The sequence below is a fragment of the Gambusia affinis genome, linkage group LG05 (genome assembly GCF_019740435.1).
Source record: "Gambusia affinis linkage group LG05, SWU_Gaff_1.0, whole genome shotgun sequence".
In the NCBI taxonomy this organism is placed as follows: Eukaryota; Metazoa; Chordata; class Actinopteri; order Cyprinodontiformes; family Poeciliidae; genus Gambusia; species Gambusia affinis.
Window position 1 is genome coordinate 29,337,216 of NC_057872.1, and position 25,276 is coordinate 29,362,491.

At 38.2% G+C, this 25,276-nt stretch overlaps 1 protein-coding gene across 4 annotated transcripts; it reads left to right on the plus strand.

Annotated features, from left to right (window-relative positions):
• The first annotated feature begins 2,560 nt into the window (after nt 1-2,560).
• phf1 (PHD finger protein 1) lies at nt 2,561-21,651 on the plus strand. 4 transcript variants are annotated; one of them, XM_044117369.1, is made up of 16 exons: nt 2,561-3,315; nt 3,695-3,835; nt 3,929-4,007; nt 4,093-4,174; nt 7,838-7,924; nt 10,020-10,114; nt 10,577-10,725; nt 11,464-11,559; nt 13,539-13,607; nt 13,700-13,823; nt 15,946-16,013; nt 16,985-17,116; nt 17,397-17,475; nt 19,645-19,760; nt 20,434-20,520; nt 20,763-21,627. In XM_044117369.1, exons 3-16 carry the CDS (start codon nt 3,930-3,932, stop codon nt 21,127-21,129), a joined length of 1,629 nt encoding a protein of 542 aa, XP_043973304.1. In that variant the 5' UTR covers nt 2,561-3,315; nt 3,695-3,835; nt 3,929; the 3' UTR covers nt 21,130-21,627. The 4 variants fall into 4 exon arrangements, with proteins under 4 accessions (XP_043973304.1, XP_043973305.1, XP_043973306.1 ...); XM_044117370.1 differs by having other exon boundaries at nt 2,561-3,099; XM_044117371.1 differs by lacking the exon at nt 3,695-3,835 and having other exon boundaries at nt 2,561-3,099.
• The last annotated feature ends 3,625 nt before the right edge of the window (nt 21,652-25,276 follow it).

Sequence of the window (25,276 nt, forward strand, 5' to 3'; positions counted from 1 at the left end):
AAAAATATTTCAAACATTTAGAAACTTGTTAATACCTTGAAACGTTAAAGCTGAGTCAAACCAGTAAAAATGGCTGTGATCCATGTTCTGTCTGTCCTCTTTGACTCTCACATGGATCGTTTCCATCTCCGTGAATTAGAATATATTTAAACAAAAAAATATATTATTATTATTATTATTATTATTATTATTATTATTATTATTATTATTATTATTATTATTATTATTATTATTATTATTTTATGAGCTAGAAACTTTGATAATTTGCTAGGAAAAACTCAGAAGTGCTGAGATTAATTTAAGAAATTTTCTTAAAAAATGTCCAAATGAATTGCAGCTGAACTCAGTAGGCATCTCAAACAGACACAAGTCACCACAGACATTTTCCTCAGTTACTCCTTAACCTCAAAGCTTTTCTTCCTGCAGAAGAAAAAAAAACTGAACTGTTGTTCAGTGGTCCAAAATCTTCTTTTCAGATGAAATCCAGATCCTTCAGTCCAGATGAAGCATGAAGAATATGTCAGGATCTTGGGTTGTTTGACTTTGTTTTGGGTTTGTGTTCCTTAGTTCTTTCTGCTAGTTCTGCCTTGTTTATATTTTACCTCATGAGGTAAAATATAACCTGGTGTTATATTCTTCATGAGTCTAGATATGTCCATTTCTTGTGTCTAGTCCTTTTCTTGGTTAATCTAGTTTTTATTATTGTGTTTCTTATTTTGTTAGATTCATTTCCTGTGCTCTCTCTCTCTCACCCCCTGTATCACATCCTCTTCCTCTCTCTCTTCTCAGTCTGCTTTCTGCCCTCTTCTCGCACCTGAAACCTGTTAGCTCATCGGCCCAGGTCTTATGTTCACCATTCACCTCCCTAAGTACTTAAGCATCTCATTCTCAGTCACTCCTTGCTGGTTCCTCCTGTTACTGGTTTACCCTGTGTACTCCCTATATCTCATTGTTGGCTTTTTTCTTTCATTATGTTTTGTGGAGCCATGTCATTGTGCTTTGCCAAGTGTAGAGTCAATTATTAGTAGATTTTAGAGCACATTGTGCTTCACTCTGCTGACAAGCTTTATGGAGATGCTGATTTCATTTCCTATCACAACTTGGCAGCTGTTCACACTGCTAAAAGAAACAGTACCCCCTTTAATCACTCAGTTTTCATTGTGCTTAACTGGCCAATAAACTGATCTGATCTAGAACCTACAGAGAATCTACTGAGTATTGTCAATTGATAAATTTGTAGGCTGCCTTTGAGGCAACCTGGGATTTCTGGAAACCTCAGAACAGAATGGGTGATTGCCTCCATGCCACTCTGCATTAATATGGTAATTTATTCAAAAGAAAACCCAACAAAGCATTAAATATTTAGTATGTCTGTTCACAATAAATCAAAATATAATAATTCCAGTTTGACCTTATAAAGTGTGATTTCTTTTTTTATTTATTCTCTCTAAAAACACACAGACTTGATGAGTGCCTCTTTAGAAAAATGATCTATCATCCACTATAAACACAAATCTTTACTTTAGTCTGGGTATGAATCCAAATTTGGAAATTTCAGCAAAATCTTAAGAACTTCCTTCAGTTTCTCTGCTTTGTGCTCACCTTTCGCTTTCTTCCTGTTTATTCTAGTTATAATCTGCACTATCTGTGCCCTGTAATCTAATGATAACCATGTGAATTCAAATTAATTGCAGATGATGCTCTTACCGCATGACTGAACATAGCATAATCTTCATTTTGGTTGTTTTGCATGTGAACACAACATGCCTGCACTGTTTAAAGGCCTTAGAAACTGTGAGATTGCGCTCTTTTATTCACATAAACTAGTGTAATATTTTGGACCAACATCTTTCCATCGTTAATATTGTTTAACAGAATTTTTCGGAACACAAAATGAAGAGTTTTATAAAATTCCAGCGTTGTTCGTTGGATGTCAACAGTCTGCCAGGCTTTCGGCCGCAGAGTTTTTGGTAGTTGCGCGCCCCCCAGTGGTCGCACATGGATAACTAAACTTCCACCTTTTATTTTCAATGTGCCAGGGGCCATTTTGAACCGTATACATCGGTGTTACCACATGTCTGACTGACTGTGGTATATTCAACGTGTAAGAAATGAACAACAAGTCATGAGATGGTTCAGGGGGAAAAAAATCAACTGAGAGAAAGTCAATATGCCGACACGATCATTTTCTGTTGACATTTCTGTAAGCGTTTTTATTTTAACATTTACAATCTGTTAAATTGGAAAATAGAGTTTTATTCTAGATATAATAAGGTACTGTGTGTTATTTTCATCCAAATCCCCCCAAAAATCAAATGGACGTGCAGGAAATAGTTTTATTTTCCCTCCATTGTCAGTAAGGTTACACCAAAATCTCAGGATTTCTGGTATTTTTTTTTTAAACAGATGCCCTTTTTTTTCAGGAAGATGAAAGCATGCCTTATGTTACTGAAGCCTTCAGAAAGCCACTTTATCAGTGAAGCATTAAGTTAATTTTGACCGAGGCTTCAGATCCGATCCCTTTGAAGTGCTGGCCTCAGTTTTGTTCCGTTTGAAAACTTTCCCTCTCTCCTCTCCTAAACTTGGATCTTACTTCTTGTCGGAGACCAATTAATGAGGCGGCTAAAGTCACTAATTGGCCGCTTAATTGGCCCCTGTCACCGCGCGCGCTGCAACCCTGCATCCTTCACTTCCTGCCCTCACATCACAAGCGTGTCACAATCATTTTAGGGTCACGCTCTCAGACAGCAAGGACCCCCCACGCCCCTTTACACGAGCACACTTCCCACACCTCTGGATGCCCCCACCAACCCACTCCCACGATAGCTCAGTGTTTTATGTCTGCGTCACAACAAGTCGGCGGAGGGCGAGAGGCAGAGGGATGATGGCGTCTCTGGCGGCTTGATTCCGGTGCAGCTCAGACAAAATCCGCCTTAATAAGCTTCGGCGGCTGTGAGAGGGGTGAGGTGTGAGAGTGTGGGGGGTGAGGGAGCAACAGCGACGGGGACATGATGAAACGGCAACGCGGAGAAAGGACGGACAAACTAGTCTGAGAGAGACGGACGGACAGTCACAGTCGCCTCCTCCTCCTTGCTTACGGTTTGACTGACACACTCACACACTCAGGCACACACACTCAGAGCGAGGCGCCTGGCACAGACAGAGACATACATGCACACCAGCCACTTTTTGCAAACCAGCACGCTGCGCATCGGAGCTGGCAGTAATTGGACATCCACAGCTGATGAGGGCATTTCATGTCCAGCCTGTCCAGGAATCCCAGTGACCCCGACGGAAAGGAGTTCGACTTGTCAGGTACCCTTCAGCCGGCCAGCCCCCACTGTTCAATTCTCCATCTGATAACGCCGCTCTGCATGCTGCGTCTGCACTGACATGTGTGCATGTACTGGAACAAATGCTCAGTGTGCAAAAGACAAAACGCCCGAGGAGTCGCTTCATGCATCTATTCAAGTTTTTAAGCTGTTGAGAAAGGAGGCGAGGAAGACGGCGGGCAAAGTGCAAGGCAGATGCTTCAAGTAGCTGCATCCAGTTAAACTGTGTTGCAGCAGTCATCATGCAGTGCTTTCCCCCCTATGTGTGTGTGTGCGTGTGTGTGTTTGATGTGTGCAGTAATCATTTGTCTTGCTCTCTGGTTCTGTATACTCACTCTCATCTTTCACTCTGGTGGATACAGGCTGTCGCTATGCTCAGGTCTAAAGAAGAGGAGTGTGTGTGCTGGCGTGTGTGCGTGTGTGTGTGTGTGTGTGTTTGGACGAAATTTTAACCCCTTTGGACTGAAAGCCGGCTGTCTGAGAGGGGAGGGGGCGTAAACTCTGTATGTCAGCAACAGCAGCAAAGTATTCAACGGATAAATCGGATTTCCATTTTCACACAAGCCCTGCTCTCCCCTCTCTGTGTCTCTCCTCAGGATGGGGGGAGTCAGTGAGGGAGATGATGTGTTGGCTCGTTGGAGTGATGGACTACTGTACCTTGGCAATGTGAAGAGAGTAAGTGTGTTGGAAAGATACTTTTCAAGTGGCTGTGTGTTGTAAGATTCCCATAATTGTCTCCTCCTTTCTCCCCGGTCCTCAGGTCGACGGAGTCAAGCAATGCTGCTTGGTGAGATTCGAGGACAACTCAGAGTTCTGGGTTCTGAGGAAGGACATTCACTCGTGTAAGAGTAACTGCTTCCTCTCCCCTCTGATGGTGGAGTAAAGCTTTCTGTGTTGGGAGAACTTTTCCATTGAGTGAAGTCTCGCTGTAGCCAAAGACATTTTTGAAGCCAATTTTTTAAAGTAGGTTGAACTGGACTTAGTATTTCTGATTTGGGCTTGCCAAAATCTTTTCTATTTGTTAAATATCCCAACAATAAAAGGGACCTTTCTAGAGAATTTTCAACTACTTTCAAACTGAGAAGTTGACAGACATTTTCTTAGCCTTGAAATGTATGTGATGAAAGGTTTGATTCATCACATACACAGTTGAGAGAGGATTGCTTGCTGGAGTTATGGACTCCTGAAGTTTAAAACGATTTTACCCAATCACTAACGTTCAGCCGTGGTCTATGTAAAGCACCAGCTCGATGAAGCTTATTGGAAATTGCGTGTGATATGAACGACCCTTCTGCTGCCATTGCCAAGCCCTATATTGCAGGAGTATAATTCTAAAGCATCGCTGAAAATTGGCATCGTCATTCACAGCTCCTTCTTCTGTTCACTGATTGGCCCTGTTGAAACTCTACTGGAGAAATCGAAGTCAATGGGGGAAAACTTAGACAGCGCGCAGAAGGGAGATGAGAATCTCCCGTCTTGCTTTCGAAGGCAACATCCAACATTTCTGTAACATATAGTGGACTTGTTTTTTAAACTCTATTTTAAACTTCCTCCCAATTGAACTGGTTTAACTGGGTCAGGGTTATAAGTTGTTCCCATAATTTTTTCAGCTCTGAAAACATTTTTCTCTGAGATGGGCTTTGTGATGGCCACTCCAAAATATTAACTTTGTGTCCTTAAGACATTCATAATTAAGGTGGTGCTCGGCTTTTGGTCGCTGTTCATTTGGAAAACTTTTTTGTGTTTAACTTCCCAGCTGGTGTCTTGACATGTTGCGTCACTTTTTCCACATAAATCTTCCTAATGAATTTTGTGAAGAGCACCAGTCCCTCCTGCAGCAAACCACTAACGCAGCGTAATGCTTACACCCACATGCTTAAGACTTAAAGTTTGCTCCAAATATAACAATATTCATAAAGGTTAACAGCTCAGGTTTTATTCCATCAGACTACGGGACAGGTATGTTGTTTTTTGAGTAATTGCTCTTTCCTCTGTCGGTGCAGAACTTGTTTCGCTGTGAATAATGACTCTCTCTTAACAGTTCAGTCAGCATCTTCACAAGGTCTTTTGGTTTTTTGTTCCGGGGTTGATTTAAACATTTGACACCAAAACCTGTTAATCTCTGTGACACAGAAAGTATCTCTTTCCTGGACAGTATGATAACTGAACATTCTCATTCTGTTTACACAGTAATTGTTTTAGCATCTTCCTAGAAAGTGAGTTGCAAAGATTCACAATTCTCTTCCTAAAGTCTCTAATTTACATAAAGTCACAAAAAGAAGCAGTGTGTTTGTGTCACCTTTAAGTACGTCCACTTAAAATATTATGAATTAATCCATTAAAAGACTCTTAGTGTAACGAAACTTCTAAATTTGCAGAAATAAATTGAAATATAATATCTAAAATACTAAAAGTCATATTTTGGGTATTGTAACAGAGCTAAAGCAACAAACGTTTAGCCTGATTTAATGTTGCAATAAAAACAAAATATTTCTCTCAAGGAGCATCCTCACAAGTAAACCTCACTAGTTTAAGTAGAGACAAAATGTGAATAAATGCTTTTATACCTGTAACTCTTGCCATGTTTTATATTTGTGATAGCTGTAATGGATATTAGAATTGGTGATGCATGTAAACCTTTGATTTTTGGGGCATTCTTGTTGTTTTTCTAGGAATATTTTGAGCTTAATATGAAGCTAACGCAAAGTCTCAGTTGTTGTTACGTTGGTTACATTACATTATTGTTTATCTTCATCAATTTTAACTTATTGTTGTCACAATACTTTTCAGTTAATGTTAAATAACCTGTCAGGATTGTTATTTTGAAAATCTCATCCACTGTTTGTTTAGATGCAGTTTACTGAGATAAACCTAATTAAGCAAATTACAAATATTTTTTATTTTGCTTGCGCTATGATTGCTGTGTTATGTAGCAACAGTCATAAAGTTTTCTAAAAAAAGAAGAAATAAACAGTTCTTATTCTCACATTCATTTTTTTTTTCATCCCAGTACCACAAAACACGAAAATAAAACTTTAATCACCCACCTCAACTCCAAAATACCAATTTTTAATAAGTCCTGGACGTCTGCGTCCAGCTGTGAGAGTAATAATAAATGTTCTCATCAGCATTTTGTTTTAGGTGTTCAGGCATACTGTGCATGGAAAACAGCAACAAAGACAGAGGAATTTATATAATTAGCAATATTTAGTGTTTAAGAAATAAATCCACGCCACACCTTAGTGTGTTCTTGTTAGGTGTTGAGTGAACTTATTAATCTTTCAGAGTGAGAAATTTGTGTAGTAAAATAACATTTTAATTTCCTGCAGTCGTAAATTTTCACTAAAATTGTTGTGATTTTAATTATTTTGTAGAAAGGACTATTATTTTACTTTGGTTATATTCTTAGAGTCTGTAATCCTGATTGGAGTTGGGTTTTTTCTCTCGCTGCTGAGACGTCTGATGGAAAAGGCGGAAACATGCGTCTCATTCATTTTAAGCTGCTGACAGTTATGCAGACATTTCATCATGTTTGGTTGAGTTTTTCTTTTGCTTTTTACTGTAAGCGCTTTGAAACGACTCTTCTTTGGTCTGATTCTGGAGATGCAGTGCTGCTGCAGAGGCGCTTTGTACTTTAGCTGATTGAATCATGCTTGAATGTTGTTTGTCCAAATAATAACAAGTTTTCTTTCTGTACATTGGAAAGTTTACAAGTACTGTATGGCTGCAGTGCACTGCCTGGGATTATTACTTTTAGCCTCTCAGAGGCAGCAACTACAGCAGCGCAGCACTGAGACACGTCAGCACATTTAATCTGAACCTCAGACTCTAGTGGACATGTAACGGGTCAGGGCTAACACAGTATTGTGAAATGCACCTTTATTGTTGGATCCAGTTAGCAATTTCCTGTTAATGTGCTGTATGTCCAGTCAAGGTTTTTAAAATAAGAAATCTGACTAAATGTGAGCTTTCATGCAGAATCTTGATACATCTAGGAATCTAAATTAATGATTAAAAAATAATAAAGTTTTAATATGTATTTTGAATAAATGCATAAAGTGACTCAGTCACCCTAAAGTTAAAGAAACATTTTAAGATTATTTTTTGTTCTTTGGATTTTTGTCTTTATTTCTCTGTTGTCATCTTGAAATGCTAAATGTATATAAATTTACTCACATTTGCATTAAGCCCGTTGTGAAAGCTTCATGTTTCTGGATTATTAGAGTCAATTAATGAAGTTATTAGACAAATGAGCCTTCAGGGGGAGGATTCTCCTTTCCCACCTCATGTTGAGTCAAAGGGGAGTTTGGACACTTGTTAGGACCAGGCTGAACATCAGCGCGTCAAATTAAAGGTGCAGGCGACTCTGAAATCAATGAGGTGGCAGGGACGTGAATCAATATACATAAATTAATGCAGTTGACTGCTTTCTCTCTCTCTGTGTGTCTCTGTCTTCCTCTCACATGTACATCGTCCCCTCCCTCCTGTTTTTCTGTTTCCCTCAGTTGCTGCCGGAGTGGAAGAAGTTTGCTGTATTTGTGACGCCCCGCCTCTTAAAGAACCCCTCATAAATTGTCTTAAATGTCACCACGGTAAGGAGGCATGCCTCATCATGCTCTGTCAAACGCTGCTTCTCCGTCAGAGCCGGTAGTGACCTTGAAGGTTTGACACAGGATGGTAAATAACAACACAGAAAGCCGCATATCATAAATGATGGCTAAGAGTTGTTGAATCTGCTCTCACAGAGGAGGGGAAATTAATAAGACATCAAGAGACACAGAACTTATAGATTTAAATCTTTCAGAGTGTCTTCATTGTCTCTTTATTCCAATTCTGAAATCTACAAATTTGCCAGTGTGATTCTTTTAAAGATAAAGAAACGTGAAAAATTACTGGCAATAAATGTTTATTATTATGGATGTAATTCTGCAAAGAAAACATCACCTCAAAAATGATCAGTAGAAAACTCTCTAAATTTTAGAAACTGAGTTAAGATCCCAGCTTCAGAACATTTCAAGATCCACAAGGATGAGCTGTTGTGTCACTGGGAAGAGGAACGTAACTGACTGATGATTTCTGCTAAGTCTAGCTTAGCGTTTCATCAATATTGATCTAACAATGAATTCAAACTCTAGAATAGAAGATCAAATAAATGTGACTATTGGGTGTTAGAATTGGCATGATAATTTTTTTAACAAAAGAAACAGAGATGGTTTCATCTTTAAAGAGAAATATGGAAGTATCATTGCTAGGAACAGAGTATCTGGAACCAGAGGATCATTTCACTGGCAGCGTTTCCATTACAAACATGTGCAAATCTTTCTTTGTCTGTATTGTGCAAATGTCAAAAAGCCCCCACAATTTTGCAGTTGTGGTGTTTCCATTAAATAAGAAATTATATTAAAATCACATGTAAATAAGCTTGTTCACGTGATAAGTCATTAAAAATCATGGCAGCGATGGATGAAATCAGTTACATGAAATGTATTCATAATTCATCCATGGCGCAGCGCTCATCATAAATCAACCATCAGAGGAGAGGTCAACGTCTTATTCTGGCGTCGGGGCAACAAACCCAGCCTACTTCCGATCTGCTGCATCGCAGCGTTTTGGTGAAATTTTAGGTGGCGATTTTACAGAAAAAATCTTCCTACTACTTCCTGTCACCTTGTTTTTTGTCGTTTTCGCCAGTAGTAACATCCGGCTGTTGGCCATGTGACGGCTATGATTTTATAAAAGTGTGTCCATTGTAGTTTTGCAGAATAGATATATTTCGATGTGGCTGAAAAACCACCTCTTCCCGGCGCAAAAAGATTTTAGTCCTTTCAAAATTGCAGTATTTTCTTTAAGCAAATTAATTTTCATAATTTCCATTTGTGCAATTCAAATTTTTAGTGGAAACGCAGCAACTGAATGGCAGAAAGACGATTAACCATGACTGCGTCATGTATGAGCAGCTTGAAGAAACTAAACATTTATAGCTAAAGTGTAAAACTGCATATTAATTTAATCTGTCAAAATAAATACGTCCATTTTTAATCTTCTGATTAATCCGGGGTCGGGTTGAGGGGGCAGAGAAGTCCAAACCGGTGCTTTTGAATATTTTAGATATGCTCTGAGAAACAAATCTGTGAACTGGTGAATTTTCCAAAAATAAATTGGAATTACATTCCACGGGAAAATCTGCAAATACTGAACCGTGAATAAGCGGGGGTCCGCTGCAGAGACTTAACAGACCATGTAATAACTCTCTAATCTAAGCTAACTATAACAACAAAGCTAAAACATCTTTCTTAACAAATGTGCAGTCCTTTGTTGGCATTGTTTCTCTGTAAAGCTCTAGATGTCAAACTGCAAAAACCCTTCATGATCTGGTAAAATTTTCAAATACTAAAAACTGTGGTAAATGCAGCTGAAATAAATCTAAAGAGTAGCATTTTACCTACATGATGGTAAAATCCATGGGAGATTTTACCATCATGTCATCCTCAAGCAAAGATGCTGTTTTCTGGAATAATGCTGGAAAACTCTCCTTCTTATATGCAAACTCAACATTTGGATGTTTTGCATTGCTTCTGATATGAACTTGTAAAGAAGTGAAAATGGAACAGGCCTGTTATTACCGTCATTCAGGCTTTCTGTCCTGCAAAGACGATTTAAACGCTCTGCCTCCTCCTTCCATTACAGGTTATCATCCGGAGTGCCACACGCCGACCATCGAGCCAGAAGCTGACAGCGACTCCTGGATTTGTCGACAATGTGTTTTTGCTGTCGCCACCAAGGTCAGGCTGCTAATCTCCCCGTCTCACATTTTTTTTAAAAAAGAGCTAAGAAATCCAGTCAAATATATCTATCCACATGGTAATGTGTGAGGCGCAAAATGTGTTTATTGGAGCAAGAATCTCACTGAATTTCTCAATGTTGACTTCAATGTGTTCCGCGCCATGTCAGAGAAATTGTGAGCAGTCAATATTTATATTTATGCTTCAGTGGAGTTGAGAAGAGCACATTAAAAATCAATCCATCACATGTGCTCCGTTTCTGTAGACATGAGAGAGAAATCGGTTCATTATTAATCGGTCAGTGGAGCAGAGCTCATTGTCCAGACTGTCTCAGACTCCATCTCTCACAGCTGACCTGCGATGGAATGCGACAAACATCCATCTTATAATCAAGCCTGATCTGCTTACTGATACGAGAGCGATATGAAAGCGACCATCTCTGTCCTGAAACTGTCTCTGCAGAGAGGCGGAGCTCTGAAACGCGGACGCTTCGCCCGACTCATGCAGTTCATGAAACTCCGGCTCCCCTACCAGCTGTCGTCCTTAGACTGGGATCCTCAGCATCTGACCAATCAGCAGCAGTGTTACTGCTACTGCGCCGGACCTGGAGAGTGAGTGGGACCAGTTCTGACTACAAAACCCTCCGTGTTTTTTGGCTCTTCTGGTAAAAGTGTTTTTGATGGGTAGACACAAATGGACTGGATAATTACAGGTGAACATGAATTCAACAAAAGCAAACTGCTGAACTCAGAAGCAGCTGAGAAGATAAAAAAACCAAAACTTGGCAATTTTCTAAGAAATAGCACAAACGTACAATGAAAAAGAATAAAAGAATACATTAATAAACTCACCAAGAAGGAACCATTTCTGTGTCGATTTGGATCATTATCAACAATGACCGATACAATCTGAGATTAATCTACTGAAATGAAATATCAATTTATGAATTTTTCAGACCTATCTACCAGCAGTGCCAAGTAATGCAGTCTGTATGTACACTCTAACTTCTGAAATTAATCTGGTTATGTATATACATCTATGGGAAAAATTAAGAGACCACCGCAAAAATATCAGTTCTCTGATTTTACTCTTTATATGTTTGAGTAAAATGAAAATTGTTCTTTTATTCTATGAACTACTGACAACATTTAGTATTTATTTATTATTTAAAGTAACGAAAAGGTGCAGCACTTTCAGACCTCAAATAATGCAAAGAAAACAAATTCTTCTTCATTTAGAAACAACAATGTTTTAACTCAGTATTTGGTTTTCATTGGGCTCCGGTGCAGTGGTCTCTTCATTCCTTTTGTTTGTGGGTTTATTGTTGAGAGGTTTTGTTGTTGTTGCAGGTGGAACCTGAAGATGCTGCAGTGTGGCAGCTGTGGTCAGTGGTTCCATGAGGCCTGCACTCAGTGTCTATTAAAGCCATTGCTGTATGGAGACAGGTATGTTACTCATTTAGGGAAAAAATATGTATTGCTAAAATAAATCATGAACAGGTTAACGGGGGAAAATAAGCCTCTCTCAGGTGGGCTGGTTGGTGGAGCTCACTCAATCATGACATTATTTCTGTAAGTTTAAATGTTTTAGCTTGGAAATAATATTTTCTCAACCGTGAAAGTATTTAATACGATACACAATATGAAAGCATGCAGAGTAAAATCCCTTTAACTAGCAGAAAGAAATAGCATTGGGTACCAAAAGTTTGGTAATTTTAAAATAATTTGCAGATTATAATCTCTTTCAAGATGGCACTTTGGTGTGAGATGAAAATGAGAACATCTTTGATGTGTTATGTTTCTTTTTTTCTCCTGACGTTATTCTTATTTTAATGTAGATGTAAGTCAGACCCACTGTAAAGCTTTCTAGTAGAGTTCTGAATATTTTAGATCCAAAACCCACTGGTATTTGGATGTACTCAGAACTTCATCCAACCCGACACGATGCTGCAGGAATTACATCCAGTTAGTTCTGAATGTTTTCTTTAGAAGAAAATGGTTCTGTCACACAACCTTTCTCATTCGGTCAGACATATTGGACAAGGTCAGGTAGAGTTTGGGTCAGGCAGATCATTTTTAAAGAAATATGAAACATGTTTTTGTGTAAAGATACAAGAGATCCAGAACAGAATACAGGAGATTACCAGCCTCACATAAACTGGTACCTTGAATACCAGTTTATGTGAACTCATTGTTGTCTGACCTTTAAGTGAAAAGTAAAATAATCTCCCTCTGGAACAAGTACTTTTAAAAAAAAAAAATCAATATTAAGGAATTATTTACTCACTAAAGAGTAGAAATTTGGAAGTTGGGAAAATTTAACTAGAACTCTTGAAATTTATTTCACGTTAATCAGATTCATTATAATAGAAGATTGCTGCAGCTCAAAATGAATCAACGTGGACTTGTTGTGTTTTATTGTTTTCCTTCCAACAGATTTATTTGATTTTCAGTTAAGATTGAATCTTAAAAAATCTGACATTTTACCTGGAGATCTTTGTTTAGTGTCTATAACGAAAAACCAAACTTTTTTTTTTCCCACCAGGGGGTCTTTTGTGGGCTCTAGTGTCCCTTATTTGAAAGTAGGCTGACAGGAAGGGGGAAGGAAAGGGGGGAAGACATGCGGCAAACATCGGCCGGGTCCGGGAATCGAACCCGCGACCACCGCGTCGAGGACTGAAGGCCTCCAAATGTGGGTCGTGCCATCCCCTACGCCACCACAGCACGCCCAAAAAATAAAACAAACAAACTTTTTAAATAGCTAGAAACAGCAACTATTTATCAGTTTTATCACCAAAACAAACAATGAATCAAAGATTCCTAATTAGCATGTAAATCACAGCGTTAGATGCTGGTCTGAGGGAAAAATAAAATTGATCAATATGTCGCCGTGACGGCTTCACTTGTCAACAAATGGTCTTAATTACCTCCAGATTAAATGATTAGTGAGCGTGCATGTTAATGTTCACAGTGCGACGAGGACAACGGCTCGTCTTCAACTCAAAGTGACACACTCCAGAGCATCTGCTCCACCTAGCAAAACACATCCATCCACTGAAGTTATCATTATAATTACCCGTCTTTGTGGGGCTGTTTACGCCCATCCTGACACCAAACTGCGCGAGTGGGAGCAGAAAAGAAGGGATTAAATGGAGACTGACAGGATGGGAGGAACATCTGCAGAGCAGGTGACGGAAGAGGAGCGAAGATCGAGTTTACAGTTAGAATAGTAAGCGCGTGCAGCCGTCTCACATTGTAGGCGCCTCGTTTCTCACCGTGACCTTCATGCAGATAAAAAGATGTAAGTAAGTTTCAGGGTCAGATTTTGAAGCTGAACGGTATTATCTGAAAAGATACACCTCTCTATATTTTATTTTTATCCAGAGAAGAAAATAAAACTGATTTCTTCTGTGTGTTTATTTCAGGTTTTATCAGTTCCAGTGTTCAGTTTGTACAAAGGGACCGGAGACAGTCCAGAGGCTGCCCATGACCTGGTTAGAAATGATTTTTTATTTCAATATCAAATCAGAAATGAAGTTGGAAATATTTTTAACCACACTAACAAAGTATTTTTCTCTAACTGCAGGGTGGACCTGGCTCATTTAGTCCTCTACCACCTCTCGCTGTGCTGTAAGAGGAAATACTTTGATTTCGACCATGAAATTCTGTCCTTCACCAACGAGAACTGGGACTCGTTGCTCCTGGGCGCGGTATTGATATTTCCCTGTTTAAGCACAATGATGAAATGATGTGAAATACTTACAGGCTTCCCTTTTCTTTTTTTTAACGAGTGAGATTTAAAGTTTATTAAGCAGCATTAAAGTAAAATGTAATAGTCGATCTCTGAGGGAACTTAGGGAAACAGTGCAGAGTTAAAGTATTTAGTCCTTTGATGATCTTCTGTTATAAAAATTCAGCTGAATGACCCTGAGCGTCTTTGCTTTCAGTTTCCTCTTAAAATTGTTCACCTGAAGTTATTTATCTAGTGTTTGCGATGTTTATGTGTTGCTTTCAGCTGAATATTTCACCACATTTTGTCATGTTACAACCACAAACTTCAATTTGGTAGAAAAAAAATTTAGCATAATTCATACTGGTGAAGTGGAAGAAAAAGGACATGCATTTTGACCTTTTATTTTTACTGATAAAAATCTGAAAAGTGTGGCCTGCAATCTGAATCAATTCACAGGTGTTTTTGACCATTCTGCCTTGTTGAGCAGCTTTAAGCCCGGTCACATTTGGAGCTTCTGTGAACATCCATTTTCAGGTCTCACTGCAGGCGATGATGCTGCCACCACCGTGTTTCATGATGAAGAACGTTTCTTCATGGAGATGTGTCACGTTAATTATTCCGACACACACATCCCACCCGAGCTGTGCATCTCTGCAGCGTACTAGTTAGGTGATCTCTAAAACCAAATATTGCTCTGGGTTTTATTTGGGGGTGTTAGAAAAATGGGGGCTTAATATAAGTGCATTCCAAAATCCACTTCACAATTATGCACTACTTACATAAAATCCTTTTAAAATTCATTGACGTTTTTGGTTATTATTTGACAAAAAATGAAAAGCTGAGATGAAATGATTTCTTTTATATTTATTTTCACTGCTTCATGGATGAATACTCAGACTTACAGTTACTTCGTTATTATCTTTTGGAAACAGTAAGCACACAATGCTGCACAAATGTCTCATTTATTTATATGTTCCTTCCTTTGCAATCTTTTCGACTGGATCCGTAGTTCTTAAGACTTTTCCTTAAAGTTTATTTATTTTATTTAAGTGAACTGAATTCTCTCAAACACAAAACATTTTTACTTTTTTCATTTAATTTTCATTAGATTTGTATAAAAGCTCACTGAGATTAAAATAAATCAAATTTAGAGTGTAATGAATTTTTGAGAACGGAAAACCACCAATGATCTGATATTTGATCCACTTTATTATAGCTTTCTTATGCTTAGTTGTACTGAAAAATCCATAAATCATTGCCAAATTGTTTCTGGATTGTTGTTGCAGAGAAATTCTGATCCTTAGGTTTAGAAGCAACTCCATGATCAGAAAGAAAATTCATCATATGAGATAATTTCCACTTTTTGAATTTCTTGTAAAATTTCAGTCTGTTCGCTGCCAGTTTGAATAAGCTCTGCTCTGGTGGCAACATGATGCTTTAGGTCACTTAGAAGGGAACATCTTGGATATTACTGCAACCTCTTAACTTGAAGGTTTTGGTGATTAATTGTCTGGATTTAATTTGGTGGTGAACATTGCTACCAGAGGGAGAAAATGATTTCAAACACAATCAGCTTGTCTTTTAGATTGTTGTGGTGGTTTCAGATAAACTTGTTCACGGTTTTCCCTCCGCTTAATTCAGTTAAAGTAGGTTTAAAATAAGTTTTGCTAGAAGGTGAACGTGGCGCTGATAAAACATTTTACATTTATTTGATCTGGATCTGAACTGGATGTGGAAATATCACCAATAATAACTCCAAAGATTAAAAAACACAACACTGATATCACTGGCCAAATTGCAGAACCACAGATTGATTTTATGTGAATAATTGAGGCTGTATATAAACTGAGCTTTTTCTGCATATTTTTGAGATTTCTCCTTTCAACTCCAAGTGACATTCTTGAAATGTTTTCTTCGTTCTGTCACCGCAGAACAACAGCTTTTTTTCCCTCCCTGCCACGTTGCTGCACCAGTTAATTTCTCATATCAGCATCACAGCTGTCAGTGGCTGTAAAAGAAAATTATCGTATGCAGTCGGTGTGTGTTGTCCGCTGCGTGAACACGGCTTTGATTTCTTTTCACTCGTCTCCGTCCTGCAGTTGTCTGACACGCCGAGGCAGGACCGCTGTCACAATCTCCTCAACGCTCTCAACTCTCACAAGGACAGGTGAGTCGTTGCGTTTAAGGAGAAGAATAAACACCAGCCGCACATGACCGGAGTGATGAGGAGACGGGCTGCGGCGAAACGTGTGACTTTGAATAAAGAGGCAGGGAATTGAATCTGACAGGTTTACAGAGATTATTTTGATTTGTAAGCAGCACAGAATTCTGCTAACCTCTATTAAATGACTAGAACTAAAACAATGTAACTGCTTCAAGTAGATTTTTGTTGAATGTTGTTTAAAAATAACCTTGCAGCCAAATAAAACAGCATATTTCTCCAGGCGAAGTCTCTTCTAATTATGTGCATGTTAATTACAGAGTCACTACCTTTGAAGTGTTCCCACGTCTTGCTTCTCATCAGGAGCTGAAGAACATTGTGTTAGAAAGCTTTACTGTGCTTTCCAACTGTTCATCCCCATATTCAAGCTGCATTCCCACATTTTGTCATGTTCCAGCCAAAATTATTGGGATTTTATTTGATAGAGACTCAAAAACTGTTGTATCATTTTAAAGCGGTAAGAAATGCATCTGTCCTAAACTCTTGTTACTCCAATTTGGTTAGATAAAATGCTTAAATTTTATCAGTTTGGTATAACAGTAAACTAGAGCCGTGAGGCCCATAGTAAATCTGGGGGAGCTGCAAAGATCAGCAACTCGGGTGGGCGAATCTATTAGGCTACACAGCAAACAAATGCCACCCAAATCAGATTAATTTTGCCTTCATGCAACTTTTTCACTGCTTAGGAAGATGTTATGTTTATCCTTTTGTTAAAGAGCTACATTTCTGTCACTTCACAACTGTGCTTATGTTTGTCTATTACATAAAATACCAAATGAAAAACATTGTATATTTGTGGTTGCAACATGACAACATGTGAAAAACAAAGTGAAGCATGATTTCTGTTGCAATGCGTTGTGAATTCATTATGATGAAAGGAGCAGGAATGTGACTTCTGTTCCTCTGCTGCCACACAGGTTTGTCTCTGGAAAGGAGATCAAGAAGAAGAAGTGTCTGTTTGGGCTGCAGGTCCGAGCTCCGCCTCCTCTGACGTCTGATTCGTCGCCTCTTGTCACCGATCCGCCTATCAGCATCACCCACAGGAGAAGGTCAGATTGAGAACAGCAGGTTTCCTTTTTCTTCTTCTCTTCTTTCAGCTGAAACTCTGGAGTCTCACATAATGTGTCGTTAAACATAAACAATCAGTCAGAATCTCATTGTTTTCCTAAAAAAGTGTGAAACTTTACTTTGTTCAGTTCATAATCAATCTAAAACATTCTTTAGTTTTAGCTGCCCTAACCCTCTGTCCTTCACCAGTGTGATAAATTACACATGAAGAAATTATGCTGTTTTTTCTTGTATACTAATTGATGTTTTTCTTGTCCTCAGCCCGTTGTCACTGCCCTGCCAGAGGAGAGTGGGGGGGTCGGAGTCACGTAAATCAAAACGTCGCACCATGGAGACACAGGTCAGCGCCTCTGTCTCAGGATAAGGGAGGATGCAGGGGGGGTGTGGGACACCAAACTCGTTGATATTTTCTTCCTTTTTCTTTTTTTCTTTTTTTTTGCTGCCGCCAGATAAACAGCTTTCTGCAACTCAAATAACCTGTCAGTCAGACGACGCCACAAAGGTTCATTTCACCGTGGAGATCGGTTTTTACTCCTTTCCTCAGTTCAGTGCCTGTGTTGCAGTTTTCTCTTTTTTTTCCTGCAGGATGCTAATGTTTGAGGGTACACAGATAGATTAATAATAGCTGTGAGAGACATGGCGATGCTCCGGTAAAATGTATAATTCAAATCCAATCTTGCCAAAACCTGCTCTTGTATTTCATCAACACCTGCAGTTCAGCGTCGCATTTATCATTATCATCAAAGCCAATTCCCGGCGGATTGCTCTGAAACAAGCACCATCACATGTGGTGGTTGCTATTTATACTCCGCATTCTTAACCATGAATGCTCCTTGTGCTTTTTTCCTCCTACTCATCACTCTGATCTGAGTATGTGCACATACTGTAATCCTGGAACAATATGCTCTGCAGAGCTCTCATTTTTTTTCTCGCTTCTTCTTCTTTTTTTTCCTCTGGCATATCCAGGCCTCATTGTTCTGCTCTGACTGATGCTAATCTCCGCCCGTCTTTGAGGAGCAGCTCTTGGTTGTAGTGAGGAAAGTGAGATGGGTAGGAATGCTGATGGCCTGGGATCACTTCCAAACGCACTTTGCAGTCAATTACAGTTTGGCCAGGTGGCGCTGGCACCTTGACAGTGCAACTCTGACAGAGCACCAGCGTTTAAAGGCACAGACGTTTGCTGGAGCCTCTGAGTAATAGTCCTCCGTCATTAGAGACATGCTACAGAATAATAATGGGCTCAGCGCGGTGCTATGTCACAGTCCAGCGATGAGAAATCGACCTCATGCATGATGTTTCCTGTGACTGATGGCTTTATCTGATGATTCTGATGCTTGTACTTGTTGTGAGTCGTTGGGAGACGGAAAACTGCCTTACTAACCAGTAACTTCACCACATGTTGGGATGGAAAGGGAACAGACCTGTCAACTCTTTTGGCTCCACGTTCTGCAAAATATAAAAATGTTTCAGGATTTTTATCCACAGAATTTTGATAATTATATAATGGACTTATAGATAAAATTACTCTACTCTAGTGCACCTTGAAAAAAGTAATTATAATCCATGAGCATTTTCACATTTTGTCATGTCACAACTACAAATTTCATTGTTTCTTATATTTAAGTGTGTTTTTGCGCCTGGTAGTCCAGAAGACTTGGTTTGATTGGTTCTGTTTCACACTGCGCTGTGTGGAAACAACTGGAAAGATGCTGAAAGAAACAACTCCACAATCCCTGAAGAAGACATGAATGTAACTTCCTTCTTCATGAAATTTAAACAGAAATGGAGTAGCATCAGATTCTAGCCTTTGTAGGATTTCTTGTTTGTCATTAGTAAAAGACCGTGAGCCATTTTTTGTTTGTTTTGGTTGTATTTACCCAGAATGCCCTGTGCTAGAGTTAACTTCCTGTTTCTGGAGTGTCCTCTGGCCCACTTAGTGTTCACATATGCATTCGAACTGCACCAGTTTACTTAAAGATTAGATCAGAGTTTCCATTTTTAGTCTGCATCAGAGATGTTTCCTACATTCACACCTCCCCAAACTATCCGGACATTCTAGGCAAGTGGATTGGAGTTTGATTAAAGCAGACTAAACAAGGCTGGTGTGAATCCACACTAAACTGTTGTGTACTACAGCAACACGAAGTGGGACATAATTGTGAAATGGAAGAAAAGTGATGCCTGGCATTGTAACTTTTGTGCAAATTTAAATTTGAAAAGTGTGGAGTGTATGAGTTAGTAGTGACAGCTGCAACTGAACATCCAGCATCTCTACCAGCTCTGTACTTATTGAAAGCAACATTGTAGCCCATTTTTCTTTCTAAAAATGAACAGCTAATGCTCAGTTGTTCATTTTTTACCCTGGTTGTACTGATATCATAGAATATAATTTGATTTTCTGCCCTGAATAACATTCTCCCTCCAGATGTTCCCAAACTGACTTCCTGTTAGGAGTTCATGGAGGTGTCAGTGTTTGGGACACCTCTCACTCTGACCCCTCTGTTGGCAGGCCTGTCCACCACCGGTCGCTGCCAACCCAGTGGAACTGCTGCCATGTTGCCATGGCTACATGGGCGGAGCCAACCTTTACAACTCCAGGAAGTTGGATGAGGAGATGGATGCAAGGTAAGATTTCCTCTGCCCTGGGGTTTTTGTCCAATTTACTGACATAAAATTACATGGGTTTAAATTTTACATTATCTTTATTCAAATTATAGCAGTATTTTTGTTTAGATTATTATATTGGGTTGTTTATTACATTATTGCACACTGAAATTACTTTATTTTTTGCTTTATCTTTCCAAGTTTATTTAAAAATAATAAAGTAAGGATGTATTTATTTCTTAGATTGTGTCACTTTAATATAAGATCCCTTGAAGTAAATTCCCGTACGCTGGGTTATTTGTTTGTTATTAGTGTGTTGTTTTAAATATGTCGTTTTTAAATTTGCCTTTTAAGCAAGTATGGATGAATCTGCCTGAACGTTTATACCCCAACAAAAGCTTTTTACAGAAAATATTCACTGCATGGTTCAAATAAACATATCATTTTTGTTATATCAAATTTTTCCAATCAATCAGGACTGAAAAGAATATTTTTTACCTAAATTGTTTTCAAATGACAACAGATATGAAAACAAACATTAACAGAACTCAATAAAAATAAAGCCTAAATCCATTTTATTTATCTAGCTCAATGGAAGCTTTTTAATTAACAACAATTTTACCCACATCTGGACACAATCATTATTTCTTTTTGCATTTTAATGATGTACATGTTGTGTCCATTTTGTCTACAGCCCCCCTCCCAAGCGAATGTATGCGCTGTACCACTCCACCTACAACGGGAACACTCCTCTCTCCAGGGGTCTTCATCACTACAACAGGTTCTAAACTCACTTTTCAACCTTTTGGCTGACAGTTTCATGATTCACAGGACGATTTTTAAATCATTCATGAAATCACATCTTTAATATTTTTTGGTTTGAAACTTCTAAATGGTCTCAAAACAACAATATCACCATTTATGGCGATTCATTGTTATAATTCCCTAGTGGGAGAGTTTGTTGCTCTTTAACTGTCAAAAACTTCGTATTGCTCACATCTTTGCCTCTGTTTGCTCTCGCAGCATGGAGGACACCTGCAGATTACCTCCACCATGCTTCCCATACCCCTTCAGCTCCAGCGGGACCCCCCACCTCCATCACCTCCACCAGCACCACCACCACAACCACCAGCACCAGCCAGGTCAGAAGCAGCCGGAGCCCCTCATCCTGCGCGACGTTCCTCCGTATCAGAGCGGCGCGGGCGGCGGAGGAGGCAGTGGTGGGGCAGGAAGTGGAGCGGGGATGGGTGTGGGTGTGGGCGGGGGTGACGGGACTGTGGTCCGGAGCTGGGCAGGAGGAGGGGAGGCCGTGAGGATCCTGGCAAGACGCGTGACTCCAGATGGGAAGGTGCAGTACCTGGTGGAGTGGGACAACGTGGGTCTGTACTGAGGCAGGCTGGGACAACAGCAGACACAGGACTGATGTGTATTTAATATGTGGCGGTGTGTAAAGAACAAAAAAAACAAAACTAAACATGGTTCAGATCCAGGTTTCTCTCATAGTATCACCTCAGTTGGACATCATTATAACCTCAGTACTAGGTGTTCATATTTGCTAGTGTTCCTCTGATATTTGTACTGTTATAACTTTGGAAGATGCCTTTGCATTGATCATGTTTTACAGTGATGATGGAAACGACTTCAACTTCCAGATAATCTATCAGTGTTTCACCCTTATTAGGAAAAAACTGTTCTATTCTAAAGGTTTATATACTGTAAATACTCTGCTGCAGGTAAACATGGTACTAGAAGAATACTTTCTGTTTCTTTTGTATTTTACAGTTTTTAATTTATGATTTACCGGAGAAATGTTTATTTTCCTGCTTCACTATGAATACCTTGATCCCAAAACGGGGAAATATTGGGACTGTGTGAAAAAATAAATAAAACAAAGTGATTCTTTCACTAAATGTGACTTTTATTAAATTTTCCTTTTCATTACCAAAAAATGTTGGAAAATCTCAACTTCATTTTTAGTCTTTTTGTTCAGGAGGAGAAAAAAATCTGAAAACACAGATGCCACAATTATTACCTCTATTTAGATGTTTTCCTATCCTTTCCCTCTTTAAGTTGATCAATGTCTAAAAATTTTGATTAGTTATCAACAATTCTAATTTTTCTGTGGTATGAATAGGACACCTTTTCTTACCAACTCCTCAAAACAAAAGACTAGAATCTTTAAATAAGAGAGATTAATGCTGATCTTCATGAATGAGGAAATGGTTACAAGACAACAGTTAGTGACCCAAACCTGTGCATATCAACAATCAGAGGATTAAATTTAAAAAAGTTTAACACAACCATAAAATAATCTCCAAATATCACAGTTCAAGAAAGCCAACAAACATCTTGGGGTCAATAATTCTCCATAATAACTGTTAGACTAAATCTAAATCCCAGTCACACCAGTTTGATTGAGATTTAGATTTAACTAGGCAACTACAGGGCTTCTGACTGTCTCCCTTTTAGGTGTTGCTTTAGCGGCGTGTTTAGGAAAAATGTCCTGCTCATGGTAAACATCCAAACACATTTATGCAAAACTCAAACAAATCAAGAATTTTCCACAATCCTTTCTTTATGTCTTCCTCCATCAATCATGCCTAAATTCACAGTCTCAGCCCATAAAAAAAAAACATTTACACTACATTATTCTGCCACCACCATGCTTTAATACAACAGTGCAGTTCTCAGCATTATTAGTAGTGTTGGATTTGCACAACTTTTTCTACATGACGGTTGATTTTTGATGTGTCTGATATTTAGGTTTAGCTTGCATCTTATTTATCTATAATGGATATTTTGTGGCCCCAAAATGCAGGAATCTGCTTGTTCATTTCTTTGCAGAAGCGACATTCAAGATCAGAAACAGGTGAAGAAATTCTCAGCTGACGGTTTTGCAGAAACATTGGAAACAGAGCTTACTCCACGATTTACACAACCTGAAAGTTGGTGAGTTTTTAAAAAAAAAAACACAAACCCATTACACTGATGAAAACTTTTTGGTCTACTTCCAACAATCCCCCGTATTGTTCTTTAAAATGAAAACCAAATCCAACTGTGAACAGCCTTGTAAATTATTCAGATGGGGATGATGAAGTGCCAAGTTTGTCCTGAAGGAGGGTTTAGCTACTTTGTGTGTGGCTGAGAATTTGCAGCTGCTGCCAGCAGGAAAAGACAGATGTTCATCCTGTGTTTGTGCCAGACCTCGAGACGAATGGATGGGCCAAATAATGAAAATTCAGACAAATAAAACAACATTTCTGTTTTGTTTCTGGGATATGTCTCTCCAGAAATGTTGCTGCTATTGTTGTCATTTTGATGTGAAAATATGTCTGCAGGCTCATGAGTTGCACTGATATTTTCTTGAATTTTGCTTAAAAAAACCCCCAAACAAACATGTAATCAAATAATATTTATAAATCAATATATTTTTGTTACTTGTGTCAATACAAATTTTTCAAGAAGCATAATGGAGTAAATCATAGATGGCTTGTCCTGTTTAATTCCTGATGGCCTTCATTTCTGCTGCACTATTTAACATTCATCCGCTGGATGAATACAAAATTTTATATTCATCCATTAAAAAGATATAAAATATTCATCCAATGGATACAATGGTGGTCCAGTCTGTACTCTCCCAATCTGGCAGAATTGTATTTACATAATTCTAGTATTTAACCCCACTTCTTAAATAAAAGCTTTACTTGCAGTGGCAAGGTTTTACCACTAGATGGAGGACACGCTTCAGTATCCTAAAGACAGACACTTTGTTCTGCTGCATTCACTTGTCCTTGTGAAATTACGATGTTCCAAAAAAAAAAAAAAAAACAACGGTAAAAATTGTGATTGAGGGATCCCAAACAGGAACCAGCGAATGGTGGCATGTTTACCAAACATATATACAGGTACATGACTTTGAATTAACGTGTTTATCTTTATGAATTTGGTTTCTATGCTGATTTAAAACAGGCTCATGTTAGATTTTTCAGAAAAAACGGAAGTATTCTTCTAAGCTCAAGCTAACTGAGCTCAACGTTAAGAAGCTAAACGTTAAGCTAGTTATTATTAAAAATTATTCAACTGGACACGTTCGCACAGGTTTACAAAAGCTATTGACGACATTACCTTTTAGCATAAATTAGTTTGAAAGTTTGAAAGTTTTACGTAGCATAAATGCATCATGAGCGAGTTTATGGCGCCATTTTGGCTCATCAGTTTCTTATAGTTGACTTCAGCCTATTTTTAGTTGAATGATATTCAAATATGCCAGTGTCCCTTTGTACATTAAGGTCAGCTTTTATTGTCTGCTGCATAAACATAAAAGTCAAGCAGAGAAACAGTGGCCTTGTTTTTGACAGATGAAGAATATTAAGAATTTAACAAGAAACATAATTTTGATTTAGGTGGATCGACCTGCTCAGTAGACTTTGTTTACATGTAATTTAATTTTCTCTAACAGTGTTGCTCTCTTACAACTTAAATTGAATGATTTTTGCGTTAGAGATAAAAAATGCAAAACATGATCCAACATTAGCTATCATGTCTAATCAAACCCAAAGTCAAAAATAAAATAAAACGTGACAGAAAAAAATTAATTCAAATAAGGAATAAAAATGTAAAACTACATGAGTCAAGGAAGGATCCAATCTCACAGTCAGTGATGATAATCAAACATCACTTTTATATTTGTTTACCACTTTTTTTTTTTTTGTTTTAATCCTGTTTTACTGTATGCTACTTTCTAATTCATAGTTCTTAGCTTCAAACAGCTTCTGACTGTAGTTTGGAAGCAGATTCCTGAATACTTTGTATACCTGCTGTCCTGAATGGTGCTCAAATGGTGAATCATTTACAATTCTAATAGGATTTTTCTGAAATATTCCGAGTTTATTGTTAGTTTGTATTTCCCTTTACTTTGGCACCGTATGTCATTTAATTAACTTGTATGATGTTGATACTAGCAACCAGATGCAGGGAAAATAAAAACTTTTCATAGGGAAACTTTTAAAAGATATAATCAAAACAGGAGTCAGTTAGTATCATAAATTAGTATGGATTTATGATAAACCCACATTTTTGTGACTCTTAGCATAATGTCTCCATCATTCTCTCTGAGTTTTAATATCTCAGTATAAAAACATTCATCAGATATAAGAAAGAATGACAGCTCAGATCATATCACTGAGCAAATACATTAATAAGAAGTAGAGTGTGAATCCTTGAAATAAACAACTTATTCAGTCTTTTAGCTATTTCAATATTAAACACACTATTATGATAAAACTGCAATTTGAAATACTCTGAAGTTCTGCTTTAATGAAACACAATGTTGTTATGAAATAATAAAAACCCTCCTGATTACATGAACACAAATAATCATGACTGTTTATTCAAATGAGGATGCAATTGATATGCTGTTATTTTTCAGAAGTTATTTCCTTATCATGTATGCAGTTTAACTTTATGTTTGGTTATAAATTAACAATAATTTCTTTACATATACAAATATATTTGTTTAAATTTCTATAGTATTTCTT

Coding starts and splice junctions, on each gene's coding strand:
- phf1 (XM_044117369.1), top strand. CDS start 3,930: ATGGGGGGAGTCAGTGAGGGAGATGATGTGTTGGCTCGTTGGAGTGAT. Junction 16,014..16,984: donor CTCAACTCTCACAAGGACAG/GTGAGTCGTTGC, acceptor GCTGCCACACAG/GTTTGTCTCTGGAAAGGAGA. Junction 20,521..20,762: donor GGTCTTCATCACTACAACAG/GTTCTAAACTCA, acceptor TTGCTCTCGCAG/CATGGAGGACACCTGCAGAT.